Here is a 20,846-nt window from a genome sequence, read left to right as displayed (position 1 = left end):
TGAGCATCCTCTTTTGCAAAGTCAGGCTAGGAACTTTTCTCATTTAATTTTTCCTCTTTCAAAACAACTGCATTTACCATTTAGAGAAGATACTGGGGCCCAGAAAGATTAAATAATTTTTCCCTAATAAGAGGTAGAACCAGGGTTTGAATCCAGGTCTCCCTGAATCCTATAGTAATATATTGTCTTTTGTTATCTACCTTACACAGCATTGAGTAACAGTGGCACAAAAAAGGCAGGTCATAAGAAATGTCCCTTAGGACAAGAGTCTCCAACCCTCAGGCCATGGACCAGTATCAGTCTGTGGCCTGTTAGGAACCCGGCTGCACAGGAGGAGGTGAGCAGCAGGTGAGCAAGCATTACCACTTCAGCTCCGCCTCCTGTCAGATCAGTGGCAGCATTAGATTCTTATAGAAGCATAAACCCTATTGTGAACTGCACATGTGAGGGATCTAGTTTGCACGCTCCTTATGAAAATCTAATGCCTGATGATCCAAGGTGGAACAGTTTCATCCTGTAACCATCCTTCTCCCTACCCCAGTTCATGGAAAAACTGTCTTCCACAAAACTGTTCCCTGGTGCCAGAAAGATTGGGAACTGCTGCCATAGGAGACCAAAAGGACCAGTCATGGCATGATAATTTATCCTGACATAAACTAAGAGAGGAAAGGACTTATTGTCCTCCAAGGCATGGGAGGCATTCTTGGGGGACAGGAAGGGACTGTAAAAGTACCGCACTCCTTGGCCACCAACATTAGTTGAACAAATGTTCAAAGTCCTGGAGGGCCCAAACACCCTCATAGCTGAGTCCTGCACTGTCTAACACTGGAGAAAAAACTTGTCTCTACTGAGCTCGTTGGGGTGTAAACAATATCATCCTTCTTCAGGGCAACGCATCTCCAAAGACATAAGAGAATAATCACTGTTTTTGACCCTGTAGCACCACTTATAGGAATTTACCTCAAATATATCATAAGGCAAGTACAAAAATATTTAACTACAATGGGTCCAAAAAATAGTTAGAAGGAATAAATGAGATCTAATATTTGATAGCACAACAGGGTGACTATAGTCAATAATAATTTAATTGTACATTTAAAAATAGTGAAAAGAGTATAATTTGATTGTTTATAACACAAGGATAAATGCTTGAGGTGATTAAAAAAACATTTATTTTAACCCATTTAAAAAACTCATGTTGCGATTATTACACACTGTATAACTGTATCAAATTATCCTATATACCTCATGAATATTAATATATACACCTACTATGTACCCTCAAAAAATTAGAAATATATTTAACTACAAAGATGTTTGTCACAATATTGTTTATAACTATGAAAAAAGCAGAAATAACAAATACTGTACAATGGACGAACTGCTTAAGAAAATTATGAAATAACCACAAAATGTAATAGTGTACATTAGAGAAAGTGTTGTACTTAGTCATCAGGGAAATTTGAAACCACAATGCAACACCAGTGCACACCTACCAGAATGGCCAAGATGAAAAAGTGCTGACGAGGCTGTGAAGCAACTGGAACTCCCATGCATGGCTGATAGGAGTGCACACTGGCACAGCCACTATGGAAAACTGGCAGTTTCTATTAAAGCTGGACATACCCATATCTTATGGCTCAATCATTACACTTCTAGGTATATATGCAACAGAAATAAGTGCACCTGTGCACCTAGAAACAGCTACTAGAATGTTCCTAGCAGCACTATTTGTAATAGCCCCAAACTAGAAACCACCCAAATACATCAACAGTAAACTGGATAAATAAAACTGCATTATATTCCTGCAATAAAATACTAAATAGCAACAAGAATGATCTACAACTACACACAACTTAGATGAATACACATGTAAAATGTTAAATGAAAGAATATAGATACAAAAGAGCCACACAATACAATTTCATTTATATAAAGTACAAAAACAGACAAAATTAACTTGTCCTGTAAGATGTTAGGGTATTGAATACCCCAGGGGAGTATTCAATAAGAAGGGGCCACAGTGGGGGTCTTCTGCAGTCTAGGAATGTTCCATTCCTTAAGCCCAGTATGTTCACTATTGTGAAAATTCATCAATCTGTGCATTTATATGTGCATTTTGCTAAATGAATGTTATGCCGCAATAAAAATATTTACTTAGAATAATGTTGCAGCCAATTTGGAAAGCAGTTTGCGTGTCTTGTAAAATTGTTTTGGAAAACATCACATATCCCATGATCCAGTAATAATTCTGTTTGGTTTCTGTCCTAAGGAAACACTCATATGTACACAAGGAAGAATAAAGTTGCTCATTGCAACTTTGTTTGTAATAGAAAAAAGCTGAAAACAATTTAAATGTCCACCCAAAGGGAATTGGCTAAATAAACTGGTAAACATTTACATAAAAATTTAAAACATGCCAAACAATGCTGTACATTGTTTGTAGATTTGTAGATACATAATTATGAAGTATAAGACATACTGGAGAACGATAACCCAAAGAATTCAGGATGGTGTTTAGCTCTTGGGAGAGAAGGAAGAGGACAGGACAGGGTGGGAGATAGAATATACAAAAGGAGCTTCAACTTGCATCAGGGGTGCTTTATTTCTTAAAAAAGAGCTGACGCAAACACAGCAAAATAGCAAGATTTTTAACAGATCAAGTATCGGGTGGGTTCATGGATGTTTGTTTTAGTATATTCTACACTTTTCTATTCATTTGTAATATTTAAGAATAAGAACATTTTTAAAAATCTGTGATAAATCCATTCTGTGGAATATTCTGAGGCAGTTAAAAATTAGGTAGATTTAAATGTCTTTTCATGGCTGTAATACCGAGATATATTGTTAAGAAAAAAAGGCAAGTTCCATATATATATATATATATATATATATATATATGGAAATAAGTGCACCTGTGCACCTAGAAACAGCTACTAGAATGTTCCTAGCAGCACTATTTGTAATAGCCCCAAACTAGAAACCACCCAAATACATCAACAGTAAACTGGATAAATAAAACTGGATAAATAAAAGTGGATATATATATATATATATATATATATATATATATCCATTACTTCTAATGGCAAAAACTGCAATTACTTTCACACCAGCCTAATAATTCAACATTGTAGAAGAACATGAAATGGCATCAATGTATTCTTAAGTGATACAGATGTACTAATGAGATGATCTATTGTAATAAACATTTTTATAAGCACTCAATTTTATTAGGAAAAAAGTTTTGCATACACACCCACACACGCACCATCCCCCAACACACACCCCCTGAACAAACAGATACCAAGATGTTAACAGTAACAGTTTCAACTTATCTGTATTTTCCAAAATTTCTACCAAATATATATATCATTTTTTGGTAAAAGTAAACAAGAAGGAAAAAAATAAACTATGTAGAGATCTTTTTAGAGTGAAGCCCTGGGGGCCTCACCCCAAGTCTCAGTTCCACCCACCTCGAGTCTCCCCTTTGCCTCCCTCTCTGCCCTCTGCCTGCCAGGTACCTGAGTGTCTTCCTTTGCATGTCCTCATCGGTGATGCCGTGATACACGAGGGTCTCATTCCAGATGGGGTTCCGGGTATTCCGCAGAGTTTTTGTACGAAGCTTGTTGGACTAGAGCCCCAGAGAGATGGACAGAGACACCTACCTCAGTGGGGAGCCAGTCCTGGAGCCCCATCATTTGGGCTGACGTGGGGTGGGTGGGTGGCTTTCCCCATAGGAGTGTCCAGGGGCTTAGTTATTCCCAAATGCATGTTCTCAGGGAGTGGGTGATGTCCTCCAGGATCATGGCCACAGAAAAATGGATCAATGCTTGACACTGGGTCCCCTCTCCCTCCATGCACTAAGCCTCCTCCTTGAACTTTCCCTTAAGAAAGCAGGGACATCTTCCTTTGAGAAGAAATCATTTATAGGTCAGGGAGACAGAAATGAGAGTCACCCATTCCCATTTAGGCAGGGGATATTGGGATGGTTCTCTCTGTTCCCCCCAGATAGTACCCTTCATGCCTAAAATTCCTTAGAGGGGCCAACATTTTTCATTTTACTCTAAGAGAAAGGTAGAAATGCAACTATGCCCAGAAGAGGTGGCCTGGTGACAAATCTCATTCATGCTAACATGCAAATGATTCACATTAGATTCTTCAGCAAAGCAGCTTTGGCTATTAGGAGTGGGTAAAGAAGGGCATCTAGAGGAGAAGCAAACATCACTGGGGAGTGAGGAGGAGCAGGGGCCAAACACTTCATAATTTGGCCATGGCCAGGTGAGGAACTGTCTTTCCTTGATCCAAAGAAAAGAGTGAGACAAAGTATATGTGTGTGTGTTGAGGGCGGGGGGCGGTGTGTACAGGTGCGTACATGTGTCCTCTTTTGTCTCATGGAGCATTTGGTACTTGCAGGGGTATTTAACAGGCATTTTCTGAAGATCATTTGACAGATGTACTGCCACCTTTGCCTTTAGGACGTCTATGTCAAATTAATACAAAGCACAAAACAAAAACCAGGCAGGCACACTTCCATTTCCAGCCATATACTCTGGGTAGGCCAATCCCCAGAGAGGAGAATTAACCCCAGAGTAAAGCAATGCTCAGCCGGTGAGCTTGAGGGGAGAGAAGGGTGGGAGGGCCAGGGCTTCAGAGAATATTCTCCAAAGTGCTTAGTCCTAAAATTTGGAGAGCCACTCATTTCTATTGAGAGATGAGGAGTGTGTGGTTGCGGCATAAAATGTGTGGGGGAGGTGAGCCAGAGTCAGCAGTGGGAGAGCCGATGAAGGTGTTCGAGCAGATGAAGGGCATCATCAGGGCATCTGCTTCTCTTCTGGCATTGGCAGCTGCCCAGATCCCAGGTTTCTGAGTTGGCGAAATGGGCAGAGCCCCTACCCAAGGGAGAATGACCCCTGGAACATACTTTACTTGCTCTGCAATGGCTTTGCTACTCACAGGATGAGGTGGGGTTGGGGATTTGGGGCAGATAAGGCTATTTTGGGCTCTGAGCTGAGAACCCTGGGTATCTGCCAGGGCCCATGCACCCGGTTTGCAGAGAAGCCCAGGCCATATGGTACCTTGCTGGCTCCCGGCAGGAGGTGCAGCTTAACGTAGGGATCAGCCAAGCCGTTTGAATCCATGGGCTTCAGGCCCTGCAAGAGAAGGAGGCAATGGTGTGAGGGCCTCAGGAAGGCCCAGTGCTCAGCTGTCATCGGCAATGGGCATAGCCTCTGGCATCTGTCCTGCCTGTTGGTCCACCCTGTGTGCTTCCTCCTCCAAAGAGAGAGAAGGGAAATGCAGTATCATGGAAAGAGTACTGGGATGGGAGACAGGGTTTTAAACCTGGCCATGTCACTTCCTGGCTATGTGACCTTAGGCAAGTTTCTTAACCTATCTGAGCCTCAGTTTCCCCACCTGTCAAATGGGGATGAGAACAGTACCCGCTTCATGAGGTGGTGAGATTGAAATGCAATTCCACCTATAAAGTGCTGGCATATGGTACACACTGGATCAAGGCTGGATTGTTATTGCTAGGATGGGAGGACATGTCCCAGAAGAATAAAGGCAAGGTCGGGGGAAGGAGGATACTCCTGCATTCTGGCCCTGACCCCTGCATTCCCTTCTAAGACTTCAGTGTCTCCATCCATCAGGGCTGGGATGAGGCTCAGATAAGATACTACAGAGGAAGGAAGTTTAGGGTAGGTAGGAATTAAGTTGATTGGTTAAAATGAGCAATCCCCAAATTCCTGGGGCTTAGACATACTCTGTCCATCCCCTACATTCAGACCAGGCAGATGTCCCACCTCTGGGCCCCCGTCATCCCTCTGCACAGCACTTATACCATGCACAATTGGCCGTGAACAACACGGGTGTGAACTGTGTGGGTCCACTTATATGAGGATTTTCTTCCACCTCTGCCACCCCTGAGACAGCAAGACCAACCCCTCCTCTTCCTCATCCTCCTCAGCGTACTCAACATGAAGACCATGAGGATGAAGACCTTCATGATGAGCCACTTCAACTTAATGAATAGTAAATATATATTATCTTCCTTATGATTTTCTCAATAAATGTTGAATTTTCTTTCAGCTAGCTTACTTTATTGTAAGAATACAGTACATATTACCTAAAGTATACAAAAGATGTGTTCATTGATTGTTTATGCTGTCAGGAAGGCTTCCAGGCAACAGTAGGCTAGTAGTAGTTAAGTTTTTAGGGAATCAAAAGTTATACTATAGATTTTCAGCTGCTCAGGGGGTTAACTTAACTCCCACATTGTTCAAGGGTCAAGTGTATTGTGTCCATTGATCTCCTTGGATCTTGTTTCCCCACTTGTTCAATGGGGCTGGCAGCAACTCCTGCTTCATGGGGCTCTTAGAGGATTAAATGAGATCTTGCCTGTAAAGATCAGCTCCATCCCTTACCAGCTGTGCGAGCTCAGACTTTAACTTTCTAAGCCTGTTTCCCCATCTGTACAATGGGGCTAATAAGAATCCCTACCTCAGAAGTTTCTATAAAAAGGAAACAAAATAATGTATGCACTTATTCACTGTGTTATTGGCGGGGGTGGAGGGGCAGTGTTAGGTGAATCTAAGTGCTTGCCACAGTGATAATAAATAGGTGTCCAACAAATCCTGATACATACTTGGTGCCCAATAAATGCTGATACATAATTGGTGCTCAATAAGAAAGTGACTTGGGCAAAGGAATGTATTGGTCTAAGAGTTGTGTTAAGCATTTCATACCTCATTTATCATTCAAATTGAGACATTTTAAGAGTGAAAAAGGAAGCACTTAATTATTATAGCGAGGCAACAGGCATAGAAGGGGACTGTCCTGGGAACACTGGAACATGTGCCCACAACTATCCTTATGGGAGAGACACTACTATTATCCCCAATTTACAAATAGGCACACTGAGACACAGAGGGGTTAAGTCACTTCTCCCAAGTCACACAGCTAGGAATGGTCAGGGCTGGTATCTGAACCCAAGAAGCCTGGTTCCTGAGCCCCTGCTTGTTTTTCTGTGTGGACCAGGCTTGGGGCTTTGCAGGGTAGGGGTTCAATCCTAGTCAATTACTTTCTGGGGTTTGCACAGGCTTCACCCAGCTTTTTCCCCTGGGGTCTGGAATCAAGTCAGCTCACTCCCCCAGAGCCTGCAGCAAGGCTGTCCCGCCCCCTTGGAAGCCCATATTAGTGTCCCTGTGTCTCGGCTGCTGCTTCAGTGTGACAGCCGCTTCAGCAGAAGGGGCCTCAGGCAGACACAGGGATGGGACCATTCCATGGCCATGTCAGCTGTCGAGCCAGGCTGTCATCTCCTCCCGGGCAGAACCTCCACCATCCTCTCCAGAGACACTGCTGGCCCAGGCAGATAGAGGCCAACTCTGCTCTTGAAGCCCAGCTGCATGTACTCCCAGGAGGTGGTTGCAGATAAGTGAAACCCCTCTGGGACCATCCCTGGAGGAGGAAGGCCTCCCAGAAAGGAATTTGCCTAATTACTGTGACTCTTCTCATCACCGTCACTATCATCGATAGACAAGCAACAACAGGAGACAGGCCTGGTCATCCATCCCCATCTGAGTCTCCTAGCCATGCCAGAGCATCCTGAGAGGTTCCCTGCATGGTCCCCATCACCCACCTTGGCCTTAATGATGGTGCACTGCAGGGAGCTGTTGTCTTGGTCATAGAGAAGGCTGAATTCCAGGGCACCCAGGGTGGCTGAAGGGGGTAGAGACAGGAACCAAGATAACGAATATTCAGTCATTCAGCAAACATTTCCTGAACACTTACTATATGCCCAGGCTGGGCTATGAATTGAGACCACAGAAGAGAGGAAAACTCGGTTTTTGCTGTGAGTTCCTCATCTTGGTAGACCCTGCACTACCTTAGAGCACTCAGGACATCTGTGATCAGTTCATCATGTGTGCATTTGCCTAGGTAATGCCTTTCTGTCCTGATACCTTGAGAACCCCATGAGGGCAATAGCTGGGATTATCTTGTTGACTGCTGTGTCCCCAGTCACAACACACGGCACATAATCGTAGGTGCTCACTTAGTTGCTGAAGGAATAAATGAGTCTCAGCATTTGCTGTTCCCTCTGCCTGGAATGCTCTCCCTCTAGATCCTTACATGGTTGGCACCTTCTCGTTATCCATATCTCAGCTTAAATGTCACCTCCTAAGAGAAGCCCTCCTTGATCACTCTGTAAAGTAGCTACCATCATAGTCACTCAATGTATTTTATTTCCTTTATGGTGCTCTGTCTCCACTCGAAATGAATTCGTTGGTATGTTAACTGCCTCTCTTCACTAGAGTGTTAGCTCCAGGAGAATAGCTGGCATGTCTATCTTTTTTTTTTCCATGATACCCCCAGCATCTAGAACAGTTTGAGGCACTTAGTACATGCTCAATAAACCATTGTCAAATATAGAGATGAGTGAGTGTGTGAAGAGTATAGAGTATGGAGACAGGTTTGTAATAAACTGCTGGGATAAGTTAATAACAGGGACAGACATGAGGCTGGGAGGACTCATCTATGCTTGGTGGGTTGGGGACATTTAAGACCGATGGAAGGAGCAGTAGCCAGTGTTCCAGGGAAGGACCAGGATGAGGGAAGGCAGAAGGGTGCATAGACAGGGCATTTTCAGAGCAGAACCAGCCTGTGGCTGACAAGGTGGGTGGACACCTCTCCTTTCTCCTGAGACCGCAGACCCATGATCCATGGGAGAACACAGGGCACGAAGGGAGACAGCTGATCTTCCGTGCAAGCCTGGCCTCTGATCTGCTACAGCTGTGTGATTGACCACCAGCCCCTCCTTGAACTGACTGGATGAGCTTGGACAAGTCCCTCAACCTCTTGGAGCCTCATCTCTCAATCTGTAAAATGAGAGTTATAAAAGCAACTATGCCCAGGTTCGTAGGGAAGATTAAATAGGCAAATGCACAGAATACACTCAGAGTAGTGCCCAGCACAAAATGAGTGCCCAACACGTGTGGACTTTTATTACCTCTGATGTCCATACTCATAACAACAATTCCTCGTGGGTGTTTAGCACTATGTAATAATGATTTCCATTTTATGAAGCACCTTCCCAGAAGGTATCTCAGTTTATCTGCCCCTTAGCCTGTGGGGGAGGTGGTGCTGTGCTTTTCATTTTACAATGAGGAGAGATGACATGGCAGGTCAAGGCCGTGTTGCTGGTCACAGCCCTTGATCTGTTCCTTCTGCGTGGATCCAGTTTTTCAACTTGATCAGAAACAACTGGTAATGTCCCCACCCACCAACACATATTGGATGCAGACACTTGCCAATTCTACCTCTCTCCAGCTCACAAAGTCTGCCCCACGCACACCAGGGTTAGTGGGGGGAAATGTCACTGGTGTGTGGTGTGTATGTGTGTATACGTGTGTGTATACATGTGTGTGTATCCCTGGGACTTGGGGCCTGGGTGGGATAGGTACATTGTAGGCATTTAATAAGGATGCAAGAGAAAATGCCCAGTAAATTTTAAATCATGATTAATACATTACTTTTAGAAGATATACATTAAAGAGTTTTAAAAACTGTTAAAATTAACACCTGGGAGCAAAATTGCTGAGTCATATAATAATTCTATGTTTAACCTCTTGAGGAGCTAGTAGACCGAACATCAAGAATGTAGTCAATGCCACCGAATTGCAATCTTTAAAATGATTTACATGGTACCATTGATGTTATTTGTATTTTACCACAATAAAAAATATATGTACCACTTACTCTTTAGGAAGCTGATATTTTGTGAATTTAGAAACACAAATCTGTACTTCTATCACTTAGTTAATATGTTTATTAGGTCTGGTATATTAGGGGTCTGGGGATAGACAGGGCTGTCCCCGAGCCATTCCTGTTTTCCTGGGCTTGGCTCCTGAAGTGATTTTTCCAAGATACCTCTCCCTTAGGCACCACCTACTTGCTTCATCCGAATCGTAGCTGTTGGCTTCCTCTTCCTCCTCCTCTGGGGGTGGTGGCTGGCGGGCTGCGGCAGGCTGGGGGGCAGCTGCAGATGCTTGGGAATAGGGTCCAGAGGGGTGGCTCATTCGGTCCTCTCTGGCTCCAACTGCTGGGTAGCCCCCGACTCCCCCTGTTCTCTCCTCTCGGGGTGGGGCAGTGGTCCCAGGGTCGCTCGGAGCCACCTCTGCAGGGAGATAAGGACAGGAAACGTGCAGCTGCATCCCTGTTTCATAACAGCAGCACCTAGGGACATTTTCAAAAGATGCGGATTCCTGGCTTCACCCGGAATCAGTGGATATGCAGTGGGACCTTGGGATCTGTGTTTGACAATAAGCCCCTCAAGCTGATTCAGATGTAAGCAAAACAGACCTTGTGGGGGTACAAATCAGTGGTGTGGACTCTGGAGCCCAGACAGCCTGGGTTTGAATCTTGGCCGTGTGACCTGCGGCAAATTACTTAATGTCTCTGAGCCTCAGTTTCTTTATCTGTAAAATGGAAATTATAATATCTGAAGCTCCTCAAATAATAGTATTTTTTAATGAACAAATATAGGTGCACTTAAAACAGTGCCTGATGCCTGAGAAAGCAAAAAGTGTCTTGTAGCTGTGACTGGTACATATGATGGTGATGCATATTGATCATATATATTAATAGCAACCACTGTCGCTCAGTGTGGGCTTATGATATTCCAGGCAACCCACCAAGGTTTTCTATGTGTTAGTTTGTTTAATCCTCCCAACAATTCTGTGAGGTAGGTCCTAGTATTATTCCCATTTTATAAATAAGGAAACTGAGGCTCAGGGAAGCTAAGTAACTTGCCCAAAGTCACACAGCCAGGAAGTGAAGGGGCAGGGATTTGAACCCAGGTGGTCTATGCTCTAAACTATATGTGTTGGCATTTCTATCTAGCTAATCTTAGTACGGACTATCTAAAGTTTTAGACTCGGGGGGCTGTTTAGATCTCATCAGACAGGTCTCAGGGTGCAGGCTGAGTCACGTTCTGGCAGCTGCCTGCTCTCTCTCAGGGAGGTAGGGGAGAGGTGGCCACTTGGGCAGGCATGGGAGGAAGCAGATACTTGCCTGGCTTCTGATCTGGAAAGCGTCCTGCTGGCCCAGGACCCGGTCTGCTTCCTCCTGGGGTCCCTGAGCAGGGAGAAGAGACAAACAGAGATGCAGCAGAGAGGGTGGCATCATTTGGGGGTTCACCTTTTCCTTTTCATTTCACAGGTGTGGACACAGGCCCGAAGGCAGAAAGGTACCCGAGGCTGCAGAAACAGTCCCACTGGGAGAGGAGCTTTTGGATTTAGAAAGGCTTAGATCCAAGCCCCAGTGCTGTGGGAACTTCCTGAGCCTTGACTTGCTCCTCTGTGAAATGGGGGTGTTGGTCCTTGAGGTGGGAAACACTGGCGAATGAGGTGCCATCACTTTCTGCACTGGGTGGGTAAGATGCTCCCTGCCTCCTCCTCCCACTCCCCGCCCAGCTTCTTGGCCCAGGGAATTACTGGTTGTAAGGGTCTTAGAAGAGCTCAGGATTTAGTTGTGGCTGCAGCTTTGCAGAAAGCCCAGCATGCTCTGCAAGCAGGGATGGGAGGTATGAGGGTCACAGCCGAGTGACAGCCTGGGCAGGTGATAGCGGGTGAGTGGCAGGTACCTGGCTGCCCAGGCTGAGGTGGCGCTGGGCTCTGCACCGCGCCTGGGGCAGGTCTGGAGGCCTGGACTGAGTTGGCCCGTCTCAAACCTGCAGAGGAAAGAAAAGAAAACAGCCATTATGTGTCACACACACACACAGCAGGAAGGAGCTTGGGACCGCTCAGCTGGTGTGGGGTGAGCCCCTTGGACTTTCACTGGAGGCAGCTCCTCACTCGCTCAGCTCTTTCTGACTCTTCTGCCTTCAGTGTGTTCTTTCTTCTCAATACCCAGACTCTGGTGAGTCACAGCAGCAGCAGTTGTTAAAAAGCACAGGTTCTACAATCCTCCTTCCACCTGTGTGACGTTGCTCAAGTGACCTGTCCTCTCTGGGCCTCAGTTTCCTCACCTGGTATATGGAGATAATCACTTAGCTGATAGAGTTGTGGGGAAGATACAATGATACAAACAGGCAATGCTCAGAACAGTGCTTGGCATGTACTAAAGACTCGACACATGACAGGTGGTGAGATTATTTTATTATTATTGAAAGAATGTGTCTCTATCTTCATATGGACTTGGCTTTGCCTTCCTGCTGTTTCCCATATGGCCTGTGTGACCTTGGGCTGGATACTCATTCTCTCTGAACCTTAGATGCCCCGTGGAGGCAACAGTTCCACTTAACTCATAATAATAATGAATCAATATTTATTTAGTGCTTACCATGTGCCCTGGACTTTACATATAAGAACTTCTTTAATTTCTACTAATAACCTTATGGGGTGGGGCCTTATTATCTCCATTTTATAGATGGGGAAACTGAGGCACAGAGAAGTTACTGAGCTCATCTAATGTCTCTTGGCTGGTTAGTGCAGAGCCAGGGTTTGAATGCTGGCAGTTGGCCTCTGGAATCTGTGCCAGAGACCCTTACATGCTGTTGTTTCCCAGAGAGGGACTGAATGGAATGATGTGTGCAGCAGTTTCTGGTACCCAGAAGGTGTGATGTTCTGGGAAGAAAGACCTGCTTTTTCTTACCTCACTGGGCTAGATGCCATCTTTCCTGAATCCAGCACTTTTGGCTGGGTGGATGCTTGAATACACATAACAAAGGGTGCTTTACCACCTCTGCCTGGGGGCTTACAAATCACCAAGTCTTGTCCCAGTTTCCCACGTTAGCACTGCCATTTGTTTGTTCACTTGAGGCCCTGTTCATTTGTCCATTCATTCATTCGTTCATTCAACAAGCATCCAGTGGGTATCTACCAAGTGCCAATCCCTGTGCTAAGATGGACAAAACACCATCTTATATCCTCCAGGAGTGCACAGCCCAGTCACAGGAAGGAGACAGACACTGAAATGATGAGTTTATGATGCAACAATACCCAACAGTCATTGAGTTCTTCAAATGCACCAGGCCTTGAACATCGCCTCATGGAAGCTTCACAACTCAATGCCATGCATGGTATTGTGCTCCCCATTTTGCAGTTGAGGTAGTGGGGGTTAAATATGCCCAAGGTCACATAACCAGGAAGCCCCTAAGGTAGGACTTCTGTCCAAATCTATCTCAGATCTTGTTGAATGTGTAAATCACACCTGAAGCCCATCAACAATAGAATAAGCTGCTCCAAGAGGTAGGGAGACAGAGAGTATGTGGGTGATCAAAACCCTTTCAGAGACCTCTGAAGGGATTTCCACATTGTGTGTGAGGGAGGACCCTGAGATTCCAGGATTAAGCCCTGGAACAGGGAGTTTTACTGGGAATTTGTTTTACTGAGCTGCTCTCAGTCCCTCAAGTGGAACTTGTAACAGACCAGCTAGGAGCATTGGCTCTGCACGTGAACTGCCTGGGTTAAACACCAGCCCTGCTATTACTTTTATGTGACTTTGAGATTGTTTTAGCCTCTCTTTGCTGCGTCTATTATGTGAAGATGACTACAATAGCACGTATCCAAAAAGAGCTGTCGATTGGATCAGTATGACCCATGCAAAGGGTTTAATCACATACCTGGCAGAGAGTAGATGCTCAATAAGTTTAAGTTGCTATTATGATTATTAATTCAAATCTGCAAGTATTTGAGAGCCTATAATCAACTAAGAATCTTAGTATAGGCTGGCAAATGATGAGCAAGAGATAAAACTATGGTAGATGCTCCAAATATTTGGAAACATAATAAATTAATGGAGAGAGACATGTCCCTGGTATTATGAGGGAGAGAGATGCAGGCTATAATGCTTTAGAGAGTGATAAGTCCTGCATTAGGGCTGTGTCTCACCACCCTGGGAGCTCAGAGAAGGTAGCAGCTAACCCAACTCAAGGTGGAGCAGGTGGATGCTAGAAGCTAGACAAGGGGAATATTTACATTGACTCCTGAGGGACAGGGGATTCAAATCCAGTTCAGAAATGTCCTGTGACTGTCTTTGTCCTCAGAAGACAAAATAATATAGACGTTAAAAGCAGGATTTGATATGCGGAAATTAACTCAAAATGAATCAAACACCCAAATATAAGGGCTAAAACTATAAAACTCTTAGAAGAAAACATAAAGGAACTTCTTCATGATCTTAGATTAGGCAATGATTTCTTAGATATGACACTAAAAACACAGGCAAGAAAAGAAAAAGAAAAGAAACTGGGCTTCATCAAAATAAAAGCCTTCTGTGCACCAAATGACACTATAAAAGAGTGAAAAAACAACCCATGAAATAAGAGAAAAATGTGTAAATTATATATCTGATAAGACATTAATATCCAGAATATATAAAGAACTTCTATGACTCAACAACAAAAGACAAACTATCCAGTTTAAAATGTGTTCAAAGGACTTGAATAGCTGTGTCTCCAGGGAAAATATCCAAATGGCCAAAAGCACATGAAAAGATGCTCAGTATCACTAATCATAGGGAAATGCAAGTCAAAACCACAAGGAGATGCCACTTCACACCATTGGGATGACTATTATTAAAAACAAAAACAAAACCCAGAGAATAACGAATATTGGTGAGGACATGGAGAAATGAGAACCCTTTTGCATTGTTGGTGGGAATCTAAAAATGTCTCAGCCACCATGGAAAACGGAATGGTGGTTCCTCAAAAAATTAAACACAGAATTACCATACGATCCAGCAACTTCACTTATAGGTATATACTCAAAAGAACAGAGTGCAACAGATATTTGTATGTCAGGCGCACAATGACATCATTTACAACAGCTAAAAGGTTGATGGGTGAATGGATAAACAGAATGTAGTATATATAATATATATATACACACACACCACTATATATATGTATATATACATGTATATACATATACACCACTATATATAGTATATGCACTGTGTATATACACTATATGTATATAATGAATAACATATACTATATATTGTATATTATATTTTATATTATATATACTATGTTTCTATATATTCTATTGCATATATATGTATACTATATTATGTGTGTGTGTATATATATATTCACTATATAAATACGCAATAGAATATCGTGTATTCTTAATTTATGCCCAGTGTTCCATTATTGGAATGCTAAGCTTGTAGGAGTTATTTATATCCTACTGCTCAAAGTCACCGTCAAGGTCTGGTTTTTCACACAAAAATATTGCAACCTCCAGCATAATGGGTTAAAAAGGAAAGAAATTCTGACACATGCTGCAACATGGGTGAACCTTGAAGACATTATGCTAGGTGGAATAAGCCAGTCATGAAAGGACAAATTCTGTATTATTCTACTGATACGCAGTACCTAGAGTAGTCAAAACCATAGATACAGAATCAAGAAGAGTGGTTACCAGGGGCTGGGCAGAGAGGAGTGTGGAATTATTTAATGGATACAAAGTTTCAGTTTGTAATGACAAAAAAGTTCTGCAGATGGATAGTGGCATGGTTGTGTAACCGTGTGAATGTACTTTACACCACTGAATTGTACACATGAAAATGGTTAAAATGGTAGATTTTATGTTATATATATTTTACAACAATTAAAAAATAATTTTAAAAGGCATTGCCAAAAGAAACTTTACCTTTCTGGAAGAGAAAAGAAAAAGTACAGGCTTTGAGATTGGACATACAGGGAATTAATTCTCATTCTAACCAATTATCAGTTGTGTGACCTAAGGCAAGTAGCATCGCCTCTCTGAGGCTCAGTTTCTCCATTCTGTAAAATGCGAATAACAGACGTCTCATACGTGGATTTTGGAGTTGTGGCAAACATTAAATGAGATAATGTATGTAAAAGAACTTGAGACGGCATTTGGCACATAGTAAACACTCTATAAATACTTCCTGATGTTGAGGATCTGAGAAGTTCCTCTTTCTCTGTTCATCTGAACCACAGGTTCATTGTCGGGGGGAGGTCTGGGCAGATTATGAAGCACAAGGTACGTGCCCAGCTCTGTTGCCAATAAGAGGAAGTGAAGTGCTAAGCTACAAACACACAATTCAGGAAGAGAAGGCCAGATGTCAACATGGGACATAAATATCCAGCCAGTCTGACTTAGACCCAGACACAGCCCCTTCCTGCAAAAGAAATGAAGCCGCTTTGAGGTCTCAGACAAGGGGCTATGTTCCAATATGGTAGACATTTCCTTCAAAGTCCTGTGCTCAATGACTCCTACCAATGGGCACTCTTACCAAATAAACCCACCAAGAGTGAGGCCAGGAATGTGAGGTACCCAATACGAGCACATGTCAGTGACATCCTGGCCGTGCTGACCTATGCCATATGCCCAGACAGCAGAGGCCATTGCCAAGGGGAGACTTGGAGAGATCTTTGAGAGTGAAGCATCCTTACTTTGTTCGAAGCCTAGGGGCATTTTTCACCCAGGGTTTTTTTTTGAGGCGGGGACAAAAAAAAATCATGTTTTCTGACATATGGTATTACAGCAAGAAAAGGATCTAACCAAAATTATGGATGTCTAGAGCCAGAATTGTTTCTGAATCCTGTCTTTCCTCTACCATAGACTAAAACCAGTATCTGGAATAGAACACGGCACACAGTAGGACTCAATAAATGCTGCCTAAGTAAATGAATAAAAACAGAGTTCCCCTCATTCTTTTTGAGTCTCCCTATCCAGAGAACTGTCTCTGGATTTGCCCATCTTGCTCACCTGCTGGGCTCCGGCTGGAGTCTCCAGCACCCCCACTGTGGTCCCAGCTCTCTGAATCCCGGCTAGTTGAGCTCATTCGTGCCTCGGAGGCCCTGCGCACGGGAGGCCCATAGTTTCCTCGCCCGGGAGCAGAGGCCGGGTCAGGGCCTGGAAAGAAGAGCATGAATTGAGTAGAGAAAGGGCATCGAGGGAATTAGGTGAATTCTTGTCTAAAATGACAAAACAGAGTCAGCAGAACCCACCTGTCTTCTGACCCGGGCCCCTCCTATCTTCACTGTCACCTGGAGAAAGAAAACACAAATTATGAGGAGTACTGGTTTTCTGGTGTCTGGAAAACTGGTACTTAAGAAGCCTACAAAGGGGTTCATTGACTGTTGCCTAAGAATATGTTTTAAAAATTAAAAGTCTTTCTCCCAACCTCCTCTTTGATCTAGCTCCTGTTTACTATTTCACTTTTTTTTTTTTGCATGCACAAACACATACGAGCATACACAGGCTTTATAAAGAACAATTATGCTATACAGCCTTCTCAGCCTAGAAGAACTAGGAAGAAGGAGTATTTTAGTGGTGAAAACTGGGGACTCCTCAGGGATGCAATATATGTTGACAATTTGGTGATTCTCTGCAAGGAGTAGAAATTGCTCTTGCCTTGTCAGGAAGAAAACATTTGTTGAATGCCTCTCAGGTGGCAGGCATTGTGCTAAGTGCCTTGATAAGTTATCTTATGAAAAACGCTGTACCCTTCCTTTCAGAAGTACCGCCTGCACTCAATCTGGAATTGTCATTTAGTCCAGATTTTATCACTTAGCATCAGTTGAAATTATTGCAAGGGCTTCATCTGGTCAGTCCTAGTGGTCTAGTCCAACTAAAATGTATTTTTACTATGGTTGCTTTTTAAAATTTTTACTGTTTTGCTTCTCCCTCTTAATCATTTTAATAATTAATCATAATACTTGGATAATAGTGATAATGTCAATAGTAGCAATTTAGTAGCAGTAATTTTCTTTTACTGATTTCCTTCTATTCATCTTTCACTTTTAATTAGTCCAAATCAGACTTGCTTATGGATAGTAGGAGAAATATCAGGGTCCAGGAAGGCCTTCTCAGCAAGCCGAGTATTCTCCCAGGCTCCAGTGTGATCTTGGTGGTGAAAGTGTCTCTCAGTTCCTAATTTTAATTTCCACCTCTTGTACACTAGATATGCCACCAGGGATGACAATGAAGCCTCTGGGCGGCTTGGCATTGCTGGAGATTTCCCTGTGCTACCCACTTGATAAGGATTTATGGTGAACTCTGAAGGAGATATAGGAGTCCTAGACCCAAGTGCAGAAGCTGACCATGCAACAACTGGGTGGAAACACAGACATGATGTCAGGCCATCCCTCAGGTAGACCAGTTGGCTAAGATCTGTCCTTGGTCCTGAAAGAAGCACCTGTTTTGTCCTACCTCGAACTGGAGCCCGGGCAGGGTGCTTGGGCTCAGGAGCAGGCTGTTCAGGGGCAGCAGGCTCACTGACAGGCTGCTGGGGCTTGGTCTTCTTTATAGGCATAGGCTGTGGGAGGACCTGTTTGGGGAAGCCTTTGAAGAACCACGCTCCAGAACGCTTCCACACCTAGGGGAGGAGAGACAGGGATTGAAGATGTGGCAGCCAAGCGCTGTTGCTCTTACCTTCATGAGTGCCCATTTTTATCTTTCCTCCTCATCCAAAGCACACTGGCACAATAGCCAGCACACTTTTCTTATTACTACAGATCCCTGCACAATTCATATTTATTCAGCCCATCCACCCTGAAAACTCAGTAGAAAGGGCTTGAGTTTACCCATGAAGAAAGTGGAGTTTCAATGGAGAAAGTGGAATATCCAAAATCTTAAGGACTGGTCCAATAGTACACAGCTAGAGAATGGAAAAACAAGGGCTCAACTCCAAGTCTTCCATCTCTTAAATGTGGCATGCTCTCCACTACACTGGTTGTTGTGAAGAGGATGATCTACCTACAACTTCCCCAAGACCTCTGGCCTTTCTCCTGGCCCTGTGGGTCAGAACAGAGCAGCACACCTAGGACGGTGTGTGAAACATCTTCCATTGTCCCGTCAGATTCATTCTCCACCCTGCTCTGTGCCCCAGGAGGCTGACCAGTATGGGCTGCACTAACTGGACTCCACCAAATAAACCTTGACCTCTGTCTTCAGGTTTAGTTGGTCAAGGAGAGCACCAGGGATTACAACAAAGCCCCTTGAAAGCTTGGATTGCTGAAGAGTTCTCTGGGCAAATAAAGAGTTTGTAGCAAAGAGGAGGGTGGAACTATGGTATTTATTTCCTTGGCTCCCCCCAACCCACTGCTAGTTGGACAGTGACTGCATTCCTGTTAGGCTACACCTATCTTCCTGTCTGGTAACCATTCCCTCCTCTATCTCTTCAGTCTTAGAAGGGGAAACAGCAAACCTGTTTTTGCTGGTGCTAGCATGACTCGCCAACCCTTGCTGATTCCTCTTAGCTCTGCCTGGACCCTTGTCAATAACACCTTCATCAAGCCCTTGATTATCCTACTGAAGTGTGCCAATGCTTTCCTGCCAGGCCCCTGACAGAAACTGAGGAGAACATGGTTATTGAAACATGGTTTCAAAGGCAGGACTCTGCAGCAGTGGGTGGGGGGTGAAGAAATTGGGAGAAGGAGAAAGGACTTAATTGGGGTAAGATAAGTAAGAAGCAGGACTGGGGAAGAGAAGGATGCCTGGGAGAAAGAAAGAGGACAAAGTAAAGAGAAATTGCCGAGAAAAGGGTGTGAAGATGTGAGAAATAACAAAATGAGGAAAGGGGAGAAAAAAGCAGTAAGCATTAGAGGAAGAAAAGGGCTCAAACAAGAGGAGAGTGTGAGGAAATAAAAAAATGGAAATAAGAAATGGAATAGAGAGAGAGAAAGGAAAGACGCTGGGAGAGGAAGACCCATAAGGTGAGAAATGGGGTCAAAGAAAGAACAAAGGCCAGAGGGCGAGGAACAGAGAGGGAAGAAGAGAGGATGGGAAGGAAGAAAAAAAGTCACAGAAGCAGAGGAGGAGAAATAATTCATCCAAATACTCTGAGGTTGTTCTGTCAATGTTCACTGCTGAGCTGGATCCTTTCATACAAACCTCTTAAGGCACCTCTTAAGCTGGCCAAGAAAGGAGGGTGATCTAGGCACCAGCTGGGACCAGGGCACTCACCTCCCTCTGCTCAATGCAGATTTTGCAGAGCCACACAGAATGCAGGCGGTTGTTGGTCTCCACTCCGCACTTGGTGCAGACGTTCTGTGGATGAAACACAGCCAACACACTCAGATGAGCCATGCTCATGGGAGGCATGGCAATGTAGCCCCCCACTTTCTCTTGGTGGATGTAAAGAGGAAGAACTTGCTTCCATTTCTCCCACTTCCTTCTATGAGCAAGGCCAGTTAGAATAAAACTCCAATTTGAGTCTTGTTTCCAATAAGAACTTGAGTCATTCCCAAGCACTGGATGAAGGAATTCTTTAAGAGTCCCTGTGGGATCTGAATTTTCATCATCCACGCTGGGGAGATCACTGACATACTTTTTTCTAAAGAGGAATGACCATATATCCATTTTTTATCTTAATTTATTTCCTCTTTATTTCCAAAACGGACCTGAGACAACCTAGACTATGACTAGAAGTTTAACTCCCCAAAGAGAAGAAAGTTATCTGAGAAAATGCCATGGCTGTGTGATGAAATACTATATTTTTTATTGAATTTCCTGGAAGTTAAGACAATTAGGAAAACTTAATGGGTCACAAAATTCTCGCTATCGAGTTGACTGGCAAGTTTTTCAGAATAAACTTTTTGCAAGATTTCATTCTACATGTCAAATGTGACATCAAGCTGGAGATGATGACATTATAGATGTCTCCAGCTGGGTTGTTCAACTGAACTCTTGGAGTCCGGCAGACCCCAGGACAGTTGTATCTTTGCTCCCAAACTGTCAAGTGCAGACAGTTTAAGGAAAGGTTAGAGGGTGAACAGAGTTCAGGAATACTCCCCTTTGAGAACAAATGCTTTGGAAGCCAAATGATTCTAACTTGGCTTTCTAAGTTTCTTGTATCAGAACCCAGGA

At 43.7% G+C, this 20,846-nt stretch overlaps 1 protein-coding gene across 5 annotated transcripts in view; it reads right to left on the bottom strand.

Moving 5' to 3' along the window:
- The window catches only part of RPH3A (rabphilin 3A), a 318,385-nt gene that overhangs the window by 12,030 nt on the left and 285,509 nt on the right, over positions 1 to 20,846 (bottom strand). For all 5 annotated transcript variants that reach the window (XM_063694363.1, XM_055359157.2, XM_031000805.3 and 2 more), the window contains 10 exons: positions 19,944 to 20,027; positions 18,189 to 18,354; positions 16,985 to 17,023; positions 16,743 to 16,889; positions 11,642 to 11,728; positions 11,071 to 11,133; positions 9,950 to 10,174; positions 7,640 to 7,719; positions 5,079 to 5,153; positions 3,525 to 3,634 (listed from right to left, as the gene is read on the bottom strand). In XM_063694363.1, the coding sequence (XP_063550433.1) occupies positions 3,525 to 3,634; positions 5,079 to 5,153; positions 7,640 to 7,719; positions 9,950 to 10,174; positions 11,071 to 11,133; positions 11,642 to 11,728; positions 16,743 to 16,889; positions 16,985 to 17,023; positions 18,189 to 18,354; positions 19,944 to 20,027 (1,076 nt within the window). The remainder of the gene's footprint in view (positions 1 to 3,524; positions 3,635 to 5,078; positions 5,154 to 7,639; positions 7,720 to 9,949; positions 10,175 to 11,070; positions 11,134 to 11,641; positions 11,729 to 16,742; positions 16,890 to 16,984; positions 17,024 to 18,188; positions 18,355 to 19,943; positions 20,028 to 20,846) is intronic.

The sequence above is a fragment of the Gorilla gorilla genome, chromosome 10 (assembly GCF_029281585.2).
Source record: "Gorilla gorilla gorilla isolate KB3781 chromosome 10, NHGRI_mGorGor1-v2.1_pri, whole genome shotgun sequence".
In the NCBI taxonomy this organism is placed as follows: Eukaryota; Metazoa; Chordata; class Mammalia; order Primates; family Hominidae; genus Gorilla; species Gorilla gorilla.
The sequence above is the reverse complement of the archived record's forward strand: the minus strand, read 5'-3'. Positions and strand labels throughout refer to the sequence as shown.